The following is a 15,327-nucleotide window of genomic DNA, read 5'->3' on the forward strand; positions in this document are numbered from 1 at the left end:
TCTCATTCTCCTGTGTCTCTCTCTCCCCCTCTCATTCTCCTGTGTCTCTCTCCCCCTCTCATTCTCCTGTGTCTCTCTCTCCCCCTCTCATTCTCCTGTGTCTCTCTCTCCCCCTCTCATTCTCCTGTGTCTCTCTCTCCCCCTCTCATTCTCCTGTCTCTCTCTCCCCCTCTCATTCTCCTGTCTCTCTCTCTCTCCCCCTCTCATTCTCCTGTGTGTCTCTCTCTCCCCCTCTCATTCTCCTGTGTCTCTCTCTCCCCCTCTCATTCTCCTGTGTCTCTCTCCCCCTCTCATTCTCCTGTGTCTCTCTCATCCCCCTCTCATTCTCCTGTGTCTCTCTCTCCCCCTCTCATTCTCCTGTGTCTCTCTCTCCCCCTCTCATTCTCCTGTCTCTCTCTCCCCCTCTCATTCTCCTGTGTCTCTCTCTCCCCCTCTTATTCTCCTGTGTCTCTCTCCCCCTCTCATTCTCCTGTGTCTCTCTCTCCCCCTCTCATTCTCCTGTGTCTCTCTCTCCCCCTCTCATTCTCCTGTGTCTCTCTCTCCCCCTCTCATTCTCCTGTGTCTCTCTCTCCCCCTCTCATTCTCCTGTGTCTCTCTCTCCCCCTCTCATTCTCCTGTGTCTCTCTCTCCCCCTCTCATTCTCCTGTCTCTCTCTCCCCCTCTCATTCTCCTGTGTCTCTCTCTCCCCCTCTCATTCTCCTGTGTCTCTCTCTCCCCCTCTCATTCTCCTGTGTCTCTCTCTCCCCCTCTCATTCTCCTGTGTCTCTCTCTCCCCCTCTCATTCTCCTGTGTCTCTCTCCCCCTCTCATTCTCCTTTGTCTCTCTCTCCCCCTCTCATTCTCCTGTGTCTCTTCCCCTCTCATTCTCCTGTGTCTCTCCCCCTCTCATTCTCCTGTGTCTCTCCCCCTCTCATTCTCCTGTGTCTCTCCCCCTCTTATTCTCCTGTGTCTCTCCCCCTCTCATTCTCCTGTGTCTCTCCCCCTCTCATTCTCCTGTGTCTCTCTCATCCCCCTCTCATTCTCCTGTGTCTCTCTCTCCCCCTCTCATTCTCCTGTGTCTCTCTCTCCCCCTCTCATTCTCCTGTCTCTCTCTCCCCCTCTCATTCTCCTGTGTCTCTCTCTCCCCCTCTTATTCTCCTGTGTCTCTCTCCCCCTCTCATTCTCCTGTGTCTCTCTCTCCCCCTCTCATTCTCCTGTGTCTCTCTCTCCCCCTCTCATTCTCCTGTGTCTCTCTCTCCCCCTCTCATTCTCCTGTGTCTCTCTCTCCCCCTCTCATTCTCCTGTGTCTCTCTCTCCCCCTCTCATTCTCCTGTGTCTCTCTCCCCCTCTCATTCTCCTGTGTCTCTCTCTCCCCCTCTCATTCTCCTGTGTCTCTCTCTCCCCCTCTCATTCTCCTGTGTCTCTCTCTCCCCCTCTCATTCTCCTGTGTCTCTCTCTCCCCCTCTCATTCTCCTGTGTCTCTCTCCCCCTCTCATTCTCCTTTGTCTCTCTCTCCCCCTCTCATTCTCCTGTGTCTCTCCCCCTCTCATTCTCCTGTGTCTCTCCCCCTCTCATTCTCCTGTGTCTCTCCCCCTCTCATTCTCCTGTGTCTCTCCCCCTCTTATTCTCCTGTGTCTCTCTCTCCCCCTCTCATTCTCCTGTGTCTCTCCCCCTCTTATTCTCCTGTGTCTCTCTCTCCCCCTCTCATTCTCCTGTGTCTCTCCCCCTCTCATTCTCCTGTGTCTCTCTCTCCCCCTCTCATTCTCCTGTGTTCTCCCCCTCTCATTCTCCTGTGTCTCTCCCCCTCTCATTCTCCTGTGTCTCTCCTCATATTCTCCTGTCTCTCACCCCCTCTCATTCTCCTGTGTCTCTCCCCCTCTCATTCTCCTGTGTCTCTCCCCCTCTCATTCTCCTGTGTCTCTCCCCCTCTCATTCTCCTGTGTCTCTCCTCATATTCTCCTGTCTCTCACCCCCTCTCATTCTCCTGTGTCTCTCTCTCCCCCTCTCATTCTGCTGTGTCTCTCCCCCTCTCATTCTCCTGCGTCTCTCCTCATATTCTCCTGTCTCTCACCCCCTCTCATTCTCCTGTCTCTCTCTTTCCCCCTCTCATTCTCCTGTGTCTCTCCCCCTCTCATTCTTCTGTCTCTCCTCCTCATATTCTCCTGTCTCTCACCCCCTCTCATTCTCCTGTCTCTCTCCCCCTCTCATTCTCCTGGGTCTCTCACCCTCTCATTCTTCTGTGTGTCTCTCTCCCCCTCTCATTCTCCTGTCTCTCTCTCTCCCCCTCTCATTCTCCTATGTCTCTCCACCTCGTTCTCCTGTGTCTCTCTCTCCCCCTCTCATTCTCCTGTGTCTCTCCCCCTCTCATTCTCCTGTGTCTCTCTCTCCCCCTCTCATTCTTCTGTGTCTCTCCCCCTCTCATTCTCCTGTGTCTCTCTCTCCCCCTCTCATTCTCCTGTGTCTCTCCCCCTCTCATTCTCCTGTGTCTCTCCCCCTCTCATTCTCCTGTGTCTCTCCCCCTCTCATTCTCCTGTGTCTCTCCACCTCATTCTCCTGTGTCTCTCTCTCCCCCTCTCATTCTCCTGTCTCTCCCCCTCTCATTCTCCTGTGTCTCTCCCCCTCTCATTCTCCTGTGTCTCTCTCCCCCCCTCTCATTCTCCTGTGTCTCTCCCCCTCTCATTCTCCGGTATCTCTCCTCATATTCTCCTGTCTCTCACCCCCTCTCGTTCTCCTGTCTCTCTCTCTCCCCCTCTCATTCTCCTGTGTCTCTCCCCCTCTCATTCTTCTGTGTCTCTCCTCCTCATATTCTCCTGTCTCTCACCCCCTCTCATTCTCCTGTCTCTCACCCCCTCTCATTCTCCTGTCTCTCTCTCTCCCCCTCTCATTTTCCTGTGTCTCTCCCCCTCTCATTCTTCTGTGTCTCTCTCCCCCTCTCATTCTCCTGTGTCTCTCCTCATATTCTCCTGTCTCTCACCCCCTCTCATTCTCCTTTGTCTCTCCCCCTCTCATTCTCCTATGTCTCTCCCCCTCTCATTCTCCTATGTCTCTCCACCTCATTCTCCTGTGTCTCTCCCCCTCATATTCTCCTGTCTCTCACCCCCTCTTATTCTCCTGTCTCTCACCCCCCTCTCATTCTCCTGTCTCTCACCACCCTCTCATTCTCCTGTCTCTCACCCGCCTCTCATTCTCCTGTCTCTCTCTCTCATTCACCTGTCTCTCTCTCGCCCCCCTCTCATTCCCCTGTCTCTCTCTCTCCTTCTTTCAACCTCTTATTCTCCTATCTCTGTCTCTCTCCCCCTCCTATTCTCCTGTCTCTCTCTCCCCCCTTCTCGTTTTCCTGTCTCTCTCTCCCCTTCTCATTCTCCTACCTCTGTCTCTCTCTTTTGCCCTCTCTTTCTCCTGTCTCGCTCTCATTCTGCTCTCGTAGAGGGAGATATATCAAACATTCTAGAGAGGACAAGTTATGAGCGTTTAGCCATCATTTATCAAACACTAGCTGTTCTACCCGTTCTTCACATGTAAATGTAAATAATTTGGTAAATCTATTGAACTGTAAATTGGAGACGTCTTAATGTAAGTAAATATTAATCCATGGTTCCTGGCGTTTCCAGAGGATCACCCAGAGCAGATACGGTAAAAAGTGACAGGACCATTTTTGTAGTTTATTAAATTCTACACACTGGAGGTGCAATAGGAATTTTGATCCGATTGTCCGTTTGGGCGTTATCGTTCCCGCAACGCATCGGTAATGACGTCATTATGTCAACTCCCTTTTCATCCCCTTAGGGGAGGTTTATTAATATTCTAATTATGTAGTTTTCCTATGTCCCACCTGCAGAATACCTATGTTATGTTTCATCTTCCTAAGTTATCGAGAAGTAAGAGAATTAGGGGTATGTACTAAGCAGTGATAAAAGTGGAGAAGTGAGCCAGTGGAGAAATTTACCATGGCAACCAATCAGCTGCTCCGTACAATTGTATAGTATGCAAATTAGAAATGTTACGTCAATGCTGATTGGTTGCCATGGGTAACTTCTCCACTGGCTCACTTCTCCACTTTTATCACTGCTTAGTACATGTCCCCCTTAGTGATAAGTCAGTCAGTCGCATAGATAGATAGATAGATAGATAGATAGATAGATAGATAGATAGATAGATAGATAGATAGATAGATAGAAAATGACAACTAGAATCTGATTGGATGCTATGGAGAACTTCTCTGCCCGCCCCCTTTAGAAGGTTTGATACATCTCCCCCATGGACTCATGCAACTGACAATGCTGTTACCTAGAAAAGATCTCAAGCTCTCTTAGCCCATTAATAATATTTCTGCCATGTTTACTAACACCATTAACTACTAACTCTGTGCACATTTGCAGAAGGCGCAGTGAAAAGTGCGGATGCTGATGAGGTGTTTGGTAAGTAACAAACAATGAAACGTATAATGTGTTTACATTGTGCAAAGTGCCACTGCTCCGATACACTGCTTAAGGCCTGATTCATGTTTGTAAGTAAAGCAAAAAATAAAATCAAGTAACTTTGTGCCTGGAACAAACCATGTCAACGCTAGGGGAACAAATACATTATATGTTTTCTGTGCATGGTAAATACTGGCTGCTTCTGCATGTAGCCCACAAATGTTATGCTGGCCATACATCAGGACGACAAGCATCCAACAAGAGTCGTATCACAATTTCCCTTCACCCTCCCTGGCAGCTCCTGACACATGAGTGACACACAATGTGCTAACGACACGTCGTTAAACGAGCGATTGTAAAAAAAAAAAGTCCAGGAAAATGCCACTCAAAATCGTACGATGCATCGTATGTGCATAAAACATGGGGGGGTCATTCCGAGTTGGTCGCTCGCTAGCTAGTTTTAGCAGCCGTGTAAACGCTATGCCGCCGCCCACTGGGGAGTGTATTTTAGCGTAGCAGAAGTACGAACGCTTGTGCAGCCGAACTCTGCAAAAACAGTTTGTGCAGTTTCAGACTAGCTCTGAACCTACTCAGCGCTTACGATCACTTCAGCCTATTCCTGTCCAGATTTGACGTCATACACCCGCCCCCAGCGAACGCCCAACCACTCCTGCGTTTTTCCAAACACTCCCTGGAAACGGTCAGTTGACACCCAGTAACGCCCCCTTCCTGTCAATCTTCTTGCGGCCGTCAGTGCAAAGAAAAACTTCACTAGAACCTGAGCACAACCACAAAGGGCTTTGTACCTGTACGTCGCGCGTGCGCATTGCGGAGCATACGCATGCGCATAAATGCCGTTTTTTCACCTGGTCGCTGCACTGCGAAAATCAGCAGCGAGCGATCAACTCGGAATGCCCCCATGGTACGATGTGCATACAATTACGACGGATAATATGAGATGCACGTATGGTCTGAGGGTGCGATATTCAACCAGCGGGGACACGTATCGCATGGTAATCGTACCCAAAATACGCACAATGTGCAGAAGAAGCATCGAATGAGTGAGTCGTCGAAATCGTGTAATCATACACGATATCAACCAAGTGTATGGCCAGCATTAGACAGCTTTATTTTTACACTGCAATTTAGATTTCACTTTGAACACACCACACCCAAATCTAACTTTCTCTGCACATGTTACATCTGCCCCTCTCCCCCCCCCCCCCCTGCAGTGCAGTGTAAGTGCTTTACTTACAAACATGAACCAGGCCCATAGTGTAAAACATAAGGCAAGATGGTGGTCATTCCGAGTTGATCGCTAGCTGCATTTGTTAGCTGTGCAGCAATGAGGCAAAAAAATGGCACTTCTGCCCATGCGTATGTGGCACAATGCGCACGCGCGACGTACTATTACAACGAACGTTGTAGTTTCACACACGGTCTAGCGAAGCATTTCAGTCGCATTCCTGGCCGCAGAGTGATTGACATGAAGTGGGCATTTCTGGGTGTCAACTGACCGTTTTCAAGGAGTGTTTGGAAAAACGCAGGCATGGCAGAAAAAACGCAGGCGTGGCTGGGCGAACGCAGGGCGTGTTTGTGACGCCAAAACAGGAACTGAACAGTCTGAAGTGATCGCAAGCGCTGAGTAGGTTTTACTCTGAAACTGCACAAAAAAAATTGTAGCCGCTCTGCGATCCTTTCGTTCGCACTTCTGCTACGCTAAAATACACTCCCAGTGGATGGCGGCATAGCGTTTGCACGGCTGCTAAAAACTGCTAGCGAGCGATCAACTCGGAATGACCGCCGATGTAAGAAACTCATTACTGTTAAGAAACCCAATGGACAGTTTTCAAGGAAAAGGAATCTATAGATTAGTAAGTGGCAAAAAGTAATATAAAAGTTGGCCAATATAATATACCAGTTAATACTACATACGTTATCATTACCTTCCAGTATAATATTCCCTGCTAAGCATGATCAAAGTATATTCCTGTAGATATGCAACAAAACACATGCTGAGAAATGATTTAGCACAGAGAAAATATTTATCTCACCATCTATCAGTGTGATTTATTGGAAACAACTTGAGAAAACCAGAGAGATCCAATGATACTGTACAGGCGTGTTTGCTGGATTTATTTTTCCCGATGGTGTATGCAATCGTGTTTGGTTGCCGGGTTTGCTGGCAGTCAGACATGAAGTCCGCACGGATCAGTGAGATCTCTTCAGTTTTTCTTTGTGTAAAAGTTAATTTTAGAGTTAAAATGTAAAAAAAAAAACAACAACTGTGTGGGGTCTCCCCTCTTAGGCATAACTAGCCCCGAACACTTTGAGCCAGTCCTTGTTTTAAAAATACAGGGGAAAAATTGCGTGAGGCCCCCCTGTATTTAAAGACCCAGCACCGGGCTCTTGGACTGGTCCTGGTTCCAAAAATACAGGGTAAAAAGGACTTAGGGGTCCCTAGTATTTTTAAAACGAGCACTGGGCTCCACTAGCCGAGGAGGTAATGCTATAGCTGGGGGGACACATTTATACTGGCCCCTGCAGCCATAGCATTATCCACCCATCTAGTCAGCCCTGGCCGGGTTACCTGGGATAGAGGGGACCCCCTTAATAAAGAGGGGCCTACTATAGGGCACCCAAGGGCCATGGCTGAAGCCCCTGGACTGTGGGTGTCGAGTTCATAGCATTTCAGCATAAAAATAAGAATTAATAATGTGTTTTACTTGTGGAGCTACAGGTTCCAGCAAAATATCTACCATCCCCCGTTTTGTTTCGGTCCCCTTTGCCATTAGTAATCCATATGTAACCTGTTAAAAAAAAATTCTGGTGTAGATCATTTTGTTTGGTCTATGTAGGTATCCCAGGGGTTACAAATAATAAAAAAAGAAAATCCTGAACGAGCGGACTTAAGGGAATCCATGTGTATACATTCCCTTTCCGGAATGGTTGGCCTCACAAGATTGACCTCAATTAACCTTGTGGTCCACCACAAACCGCCCGGCGACATTAGACATAATTATATTTTAATGCATATCTAATAGAGGTTACATTTTAACCACAAACTTTATCCATAAGAGTGATGCCTAAAAAAAAAGAGGTTAACCTCATGTGTTTGCTCTCTTGCAAAAAAAAAAACCCCTATGATGTAATTGTCATTTTTCCTCAGGGGGAGCACTACCAACCACAAAATACCTGTGGGTGTTTTACCCATTACCTAATCATACTGTTGGTCCTAGCATCCTTATTTATACTCTTTAAGTGGTGCTGGATCATCCTTATCCCTTGCAACTGCGCAGGGAAAGCAAAGACTCTGCCATTGTGCCGAAGCCTTTGCTCCTTGTACGTACAGTATGCATATTCTTCCCGAACATCACTGGGAAGATGGTGTCGTGGAGGACGAGGGACCCGATTGCCAGAACAAGGGTGGTCATTCCGAGTTGATCGCTAGCTGCATTCGTTCGCTGTGCAGCGATAAGGCAAAAAAAATGGCACTTCTGCGCATGCGTATGCGGCGCAATGCGCACGCGCGATGTACTATTACAACGAACGATGTTGTTTCACACAAGGTCTAGCGAAGCTTTTCAGTCATACTGCTGGCTGCAGAGTGATTGACAGGAAGAGGGCGTTTCTGTGTGTCAACTGACCGTTTTCCGGGAGTGTTCGAAAAAACGCAGGCGTGCCAGGAAAAACGCAGGCATGGCTGGGCGAACGAAATGCGAGTTTGTGACGACAAAACAGGAACTGAACAGTCTGAAGTGATCGCAAGCGCTGAGTAGGTTTTGAGCTACTCTAAAACGGCACAAAAACCTTTGTAGCCGCCGCTCTGCGATCCTTTCCTTCGTACTTCTGCTAAGCTACAATACACTCCCAGTGGGAGGCGGCATAGCGTTTGCACGGCTGCTAAAAACTGCTAGCGAGCGATCAACTTGGAATGACCACCAATGTACGATGCAGAAGGGCTAGGGGGCAGCTGCTCAGAGAAGGGGGCCTGCTGCATACAGGCCGGCCTTGGGCAGTAATACAACCCTACCTATTGCATACTTCCCAACTATCCCGATTTTCGCGGGACAGTCACGTTTTCTGGGGACTGTCCCGCTGTCCCACCCGCGGGCCGCAGTGTCCCGCGGTGGGGGGCAGATGGGAGGCTCTGTCTCTCGCTGCCCTGCTTAGCAGAGCAGCGGTGAATAGACGCTGTGCGCATGCGCACAGCGTCTATTCACTGGAGTCAGAGGGAGAGGGGGCATGCCAGCGGCTCACAGAGCGCTGGGCATGCCCCCTTAGTGATGAAAACGGGGTGTGGCTCGCGAGCGCAGGTCCTCTGCGAAGCCACGCCCCCTTTCTTAGGCCACAACCCTTTTTTGGAGCGCGTGTGTCCCTCCTTCAAAATATTAATCGTTGGGAGGTATGCTATTGATCTCTTGCAAATCATCTTAATTGCCAAGTGGAGGATACTAATGGTAACAATTGCAGTAGACATCTCCTTTAAGACAACAATAAGCATGTAGATGAATGGTGTGATCCTGTGTGCAAAGCTTGTTCTTTATACTGATATTTCAGCAATAACTATTTATATTGTAGACTTTAGTGAAGCCGTCCCAGAAACAGAAAGGCTGGATTCTAAAGCACTGAAAACTCGGGCTCATCTGATTGTCAAAAGCAAGAGACAAAAGCCCTCCAGGACCAGGCTGGGGGACAGCATTAGCTCCACCGACGGAGAAGACAGCATTGAGAGGAAGGTAGGACTCACATTATATTATTCTTCACCCAGTCCCACCTATTCTTTTCTGTTCCATAACTAAATCCGTGTTATATATTGTTCCTTCTTCTATTAAGCTGCAAGTTGAATTATATTATTTGGCACAAAACTGTTTCTGCCCCGGAACTCTTTGATCTTAGCGAAGAAGTGAAAATCGCTTGGAGCAAGGTCCGTACTAAAGTGTCTATTCAGCAGGCCAAAAACATAAGCAGTTGGGCAAAACCATGTTGCACTGCAGGTGGGGGAAAGATGTAACGTGCAGAGAGATTTAGATTTGGGTGGATTATATTATTTCTGTGCAACCCAGCCAAATCTAAATGTCTCTGCACATGTTACATCTGCCCCACCTGCAGTGCACATGGCTTTGCCCATTAGTGTGCTTTTTTGGTTTGCTAACAAACCTGAATAACTCCCATACTCACTTAATTGAAAGCACTGACTGTCATGCGGAGGATTTTGGAAGGTAATGAAAGTCGCAGGTCCTCAAGGCAAAGTGCGCTGTTCCGCAGCATAAAAGTATTGCCGCAATACATTAATACTCTTCTCAGAAATAGCTAGAATGTCTCCCCTGTGTTTTTAATAGCAAAATTATATTTTCAGGTAATTTTATTTTCATGTTTTTGATTTGTTTGTTTTTTTACACTAATAATTGAGCAGGGTCTTATTTCTTGCTGTCATTAGGGAAAACTGCTACTCGACCTCTGTAAAGACCTGTGATAACCAGATTAGGGAGTAATTCTACCAACTGCTGAACAGAAAATTGAGTGGCGATCCAGCCAGGAACTTGCTGTCATAACGATTCCTGTGAGTGGCATGTCCAAACTGTGGCCCTCCAGCTGTTGAGAAACTACATATGCCAGCATGCCCTGACACAGATTTGCTGTCAGAGAATGCTAAAGCTGTGTCAGGGCATGCTGGGATGTGTAGTTTCTCAACAGCTGGAGGTCCGCAGTTTGGACATGCCTGCTAGTCACTTGACTTCTCTGGAGGTCATTATAGAGGCTGGCCAGTAGAGGTCACTGCTGATAGCAGGTATGGGGACTGCAAAATTAGCAAGTACTGTTTGGGAAGCCTATCTTGTAGTATGTGTATATATTCTATATATTTTTACTTGAATGTTATACAATATATATATATACACATACATACACGTAGTTAGAGCAACAATCCCACATTGAAGTTTTTTCCCACTAAATAGCAAGTTAAGTACCTTTGATAGTCAATACACCTCTGGATGGCAAAAAAAAGGATGATTTATGCAGTGTCACAACTCCAACATGCGAAGGCAGAGGAAGAGGAGGGGGAAGAGATTAGTACATATTACAGATAGAGCTCACTGCTTCATGTGCTATGTGATTGTGGTTGCCATGGTAACCCATGACACTGCACAGAATGAAGAAATTATTCTTTAAAAAAAGGCTAATGATAAATATCAAGGCACCTTATTTTTTATGGGAATACTGGTTTAAGGATTTGTGACTAGTTTATTTTAAGTAATCCATGTATAGTAGTAGAAATCATCTGATAGATTATGTATATGGGCCCTCATTCCGAGTTGTTCGCTCGGTATTTTTCATCGCATCGCAGTGAAAATCCGCTTAGTACGCATGCGCAATGTTCGCACTGCGACTGCGCCAAGTAACTTTACTATGAAGAAAGTATTTTTACTCACGGCTTTTTCTTCGCTCCGGCGATCGTAATGTGATTGACAGGAAATGGGTGTTACTGGGCGGATACACGGCGTTTCAGGGGCGTGTGGCTGAAAACGCTACCGTTTCCGGAAAAAACGCAGGAGTGGCCGGGGAAACGGTGGGAGTGCCTGGGCGGACGCTGGGTGTGTTTGTGACGTCAACCAGGAACGACAAGCACTGAAATGATCGCACAGGCAGAGTAAGTCTGGAGCTACTCTGAAACTGCTAACTCGTTTGTAATCGCAATCTTGCGCGTACGTCGGTCGCAATTTTAAGAAGCTAAGATTCACTCCCAGTAGGCGGCGGCTTAGCGTGTGTAACTCTGCTACATTCGCCTTGCGAGCGAACAACTCGGAATGAGGGCCTTGGTTGGTAAAGAGGCTACTAAATACATGTTGTAGTCTATTATACTTTATGACGGACACATATTGGGAAATTTGACATTATAAAAGTAGATGTTGCCCGAGATCTGAGCCCCCTTCTTCCTGGCTGCTGGAATTCTGGAATGTGTCTCTGGAACTGTCAGCGATTCCACCCATTCCTTTTCTCCTGCCCCATGGCATAACTGGTGGTGTACTTGGTAGTACAGTAACTAATTACTAAGCCTGACCACATTCTGAGTAACAGTGTAATTAGTATTTATTCGGCATATTGGAGGAGATATGGCCACCTGGCCGTGAAAGCAAGCAGCATCAACACTGGGACCTGGTAGTCCATCATAGGAAGACTAAATATACAAGCTTATTGCTATTGTCTTCTGACAACATCTGGACAAAAATCCTCTGATGGACTTTGTTGGGGCTATTGGCGCACACTGCCATATCAGGCTAATATTCTGCTCACCAGGTACAGGAGCTTTGTGCTATTGCTTTCTATAGAGCACTTTCTAGTGGTGACCATACAGCAGCGTCGGACCCCCTGAAGGGCCCACCGGTGGGATGCAGTGATAGGTGCCCATGCTTAGGGGTGTGGTCGGCCTACAAAGGGGGTGTGGCCAGCCTCCACAGAGGCTTGAAATACACAATAGACTTGTGCAGTGTAATGCAACATATCTACCATGTATAATACAAGTGCACGGTCTGGAACCTGATCCCTAGAGGAAGGAGTGGGACCTCAGGCAGTGGGGCCCACCTGTGGTTTCCCCTGTACCCCTGTGGGCCAGTCCGACCCTGCCATACAGTATATATGTACAGACAACCGTGTCATACAGCTATCCCACAGGTGTGAGGTTTTTACTGCACCCCATTAATTAAACTTTAGCCATTGCACTTTTCCAGGTCTTTGCAATAGAATCATGCTGCCTGAAATAAGCAGATATAACTCTGCAACAGACTTTCTTTCCAGTTCACTTTCCATTTTGTATTTTATGCAGATCAATAGACCAAATGTTGTGTGTTTCAGTGTTTGAGAATGTCTTCCAGAGTGCAGTCACTTTCCAGCATGTGACCCTTCCTCCCTGTCTCATCTCACTGTCTCATTTCATGTCTAACTCACTCCAATTGTCTGCTGTTTCTCTCACAGTGCTTCTTTCTGTGGCCGGCTGTAGCTCGCAATACGTGTCTCTTGGTACAGTATTTTAGTGCCATACATTCATCCAATGATATACAGACAGATAAGTGTAAAGGAGTATTCTTTATTACATCTCATGTACATTACTCATCATCCTGCTTATGCAATGTTTGCGACTTTATGCTATAAAGCATTTACTGTATATGAGAAACGGTTTTATTTCTTGCTGTCTCCCTCACCCCCAAAATTCAATTCAGTAAAAAAATTAGCAATTGGTATACATTGTCGCTTTATGCTTTTAATAACTAAAGAGTACAGCAGTAGTGAGTTAGCATATTGGGAAAGTAATACACTTAGGGGGTCATTCCGACCCGATCGCAGCGTGCATTAGTTCGCACAGCTGCGACCGGGTCACTACTGCGCACGCGTGGGGGCCGTAATGCACACGCGCGTTGTTTCCCACGGCGACGGCCGGCGCCAGGCAGTGACACTGACTACGAAAAAAAGGGTCGCAGCGGCGACCGCAAGAAGATTGACAGCGGAGAGGCGTTCCAGAGCGGATACTCACCGTTGGATGCCGTTTTTGGGGAGTGGCCGAACGCAGGCGTGTTCAGGCGAACGGAGGGCGGATGTCTGACGTCAAAGCCGGGACCTTCGTTGCTGGATCCATCGCAAGTAGCTCCAGCCTTACTCTAAACTTGCACAAAACATTTTTAGCTAAGCAGGGCTGCACAAGCGATCGCAGCCCTGCTAAGCTAAAATACACTCATAGGCGGGGATTAGTTGATAGCACCAGCAGCAAAAAGTTGCTTGGTGCGATCAACTCGGAATGAGGGCCTTAGTCTATTTTATGTTTGTTTTTAGTTTGTTTTCTTTTACATAATTGCTTTATTGTTGTTTCCTTATAAAAGAGTATCAAAACTGCTTCCAAATTTGCTTCACCATAGAGCGCCCCTTGTGGGGAATGTACTAGGGTGTGAGAATCAGAATGTGAGAGATTTGGGGCGAGTTCTCATGTTTTTTAAAGTGGCGATCATTTACATGACAAAATCAACCAGGTTTTAGCATGTAAATGCTTGCCACTTTAATTTAAAAAAAAAATCTCTTACTTTCTGGTTCTCACACCCTGCTCCATTCTGCCCCGTATGTTCATTTTTTTCATCAATTGAAACCTGTTTTTAAGAAACAAGAAGCTCACTGAGATTAACTAAATTATAATTTTAAGTTATTGCCGTTGTTAAAGGTACAGTTGCTATTATGTTATGTTTCATTATGGAAGTACAACGGATAACATGTAAACTCACATCCAGTTCCAATTATAGGTGGTCATTCCGAGTTGATCGCAGCCAGCAACTTTTTGCTGCTGCTGCGATCAATAGTCCACGCCTATGGGGGAGTGTATTTTAGTTTAGCAGGGCTGCGATCGCTTGTGCAGCCCTGCTAAGCTAAAATTTTTTCAAGCAGAACAAAACCAGCCCTGGACATACTTACCCTGTGCGACAGATCCAGCGATGATGGGGCCGACTTTGACGTCACTCCTCCGCCCTCCGTTCTGCTTGACACGCCTGCGTTATACTTACCACTCCCCGAAAACATCTTCAAACGGTCCGGATCGCCCATCCACGCCTCCTTCCAGTCAATCTTCTTAGCGGTCGCCGCTGCGACCGCTACCGTCGGTAGCCACGAAGTAACCCGGCGACCCCTGTTGCCGGGCAACGTCGCGCACGCGCATTGCTGTCGCCACGCATGCGCATTTCGCACCCGTTCGCACCGCAGCGAAAAAAACGCGTGCGAACGGGTCGGAATGACCCCCATAGCTCATTTAATTTCAGGCGAAGGATGTGAATTGCTGTTGCCACGGCATTTAAGCGCCAGCAACAGCGCAGCATACCCTTCTCCCGGACACCCGAATCCCAAATTTGTTCAAAATTGCTTGCTACCCTATGGGGCTGTAAACACTTTTGTGCGATATAGGGGTGCCGTAAAATGTGGCAGCTGATTCGGCCAGGCGGATGTATTTTCCTGGAATTGAATTCCCCACATACTGTAATTTCAAGGTTCTGGTCACATCACAAACAGCTACAAGTTAATACAAGCATAGAGATACAGTAGCCTGACTGTGCACCAATAGATTGCCACCAATACACTGTACCTTACCTGACTGTATGCAGCCCATTTACTGCAGAATAAGGTTTTCAGTTTAGGAATGTACTACTCCAGCTGAGATATTATGAGCTAAACAAGACATGTTCCCATTTTGGGCACACAGGAAACGATTAACATGGGCCCTCATTCCGAGTTGATCGGTCGCAAGGCGAATTTAGCAGAGTTACACACGCTAAGCCGCCGCCTACTGGGAGTGAATCTTAGCTTCTTAAAATTGCGACCGATGTATGCGCAATATTGCGATTACTAACTACTTAGCAGTTTCAGAGTAGCTTCAGACTTACTCTGCCTGTGCGATCAGTTCAGTGCTTGTCGTTCCTGGTTGACGTCACAAACACACCCAGCGTTCGCCCAGGCACTCCCACCGTTTCTCCAGCCACTCCTGCGTTTTTTCCGGAAACGGTAGCGTTTTCAGCCACACGCCCCTGAAACGCCGTGTTTCCGCCCAGTAACACCCATTTCCTGTCAATCACATTACGATCGCCGGAGCGAAGAAAAAGCCGTGAGTAAAAATACTTTCTTCATAGTAAAGTTACTTGGCGCAGTCGCAGTGCGAACTTTGCGCATGCGTACTAAGCGGATTTTCACTGCGATGCGATGAAAAATACCGAGCGAACAACTCGGAATGAGGGCCATACTGTAGAGAGAAAACAAAGTGACAGTTTAAGATACAGCGCCACCTAGGGTTGCCACCTCATCCCTTTAATTCTGAACACATATTAATTACACAGGTTCTGTGGCTGATTAAAACAAGGTGAAATGAAGTCAGCCAGCCACAGAACCTGTGTAATTAATATGTGTCCAGA

At 47.3% G+C, this 15,327-nt stretch overlaps 1 protein-coding gene across 2 annotated transcripts in view; it reads left to right on the forward strand.

The window, feature by feature from the left end:
- The window catches only part of PPP1R9A (protein phosphatase 1 regulatory subunit 9A), a 367,558-nt gene that overhangs the window by 321,450 nt on the left and 30,781 nt on the right, over positions 1-15,327 (forward strand). For both annotated transcript variants that reach the window (XM_063921405.1, XM_063921406.1), the window contains exons 12-13: positions 4,358-4,396; positions 8,978-9,135. In XM_063921405.1, coding sequence (XP_063777475.1) covers positions 4,358-4,396; positions 8,978-9,135 — 197 coding nt within the window. The remainder of the gene's footprint in view (positions 1-4,357; positions 4,397-8,977; positions 9,136-15,327) is intronic.

The sequence above is a fragment of the Pseudophryne corroboree genome, chromosome 5 (genome assembly GCF_028390025.1).
Source record: "Pseudophryne corroboree isolate aPseCor3 chromosome 5, aPseCor3.hap2, whole genome shotgun sequence".
In the NCBI taxonomy this organism is placed as follows: domain Eukaryota; kingdom Metazoa; phylum Chordata; class Amphibia; order Anura; family Myobatrachidae; genus Pseudophryne; species Pseudophryne corroboree.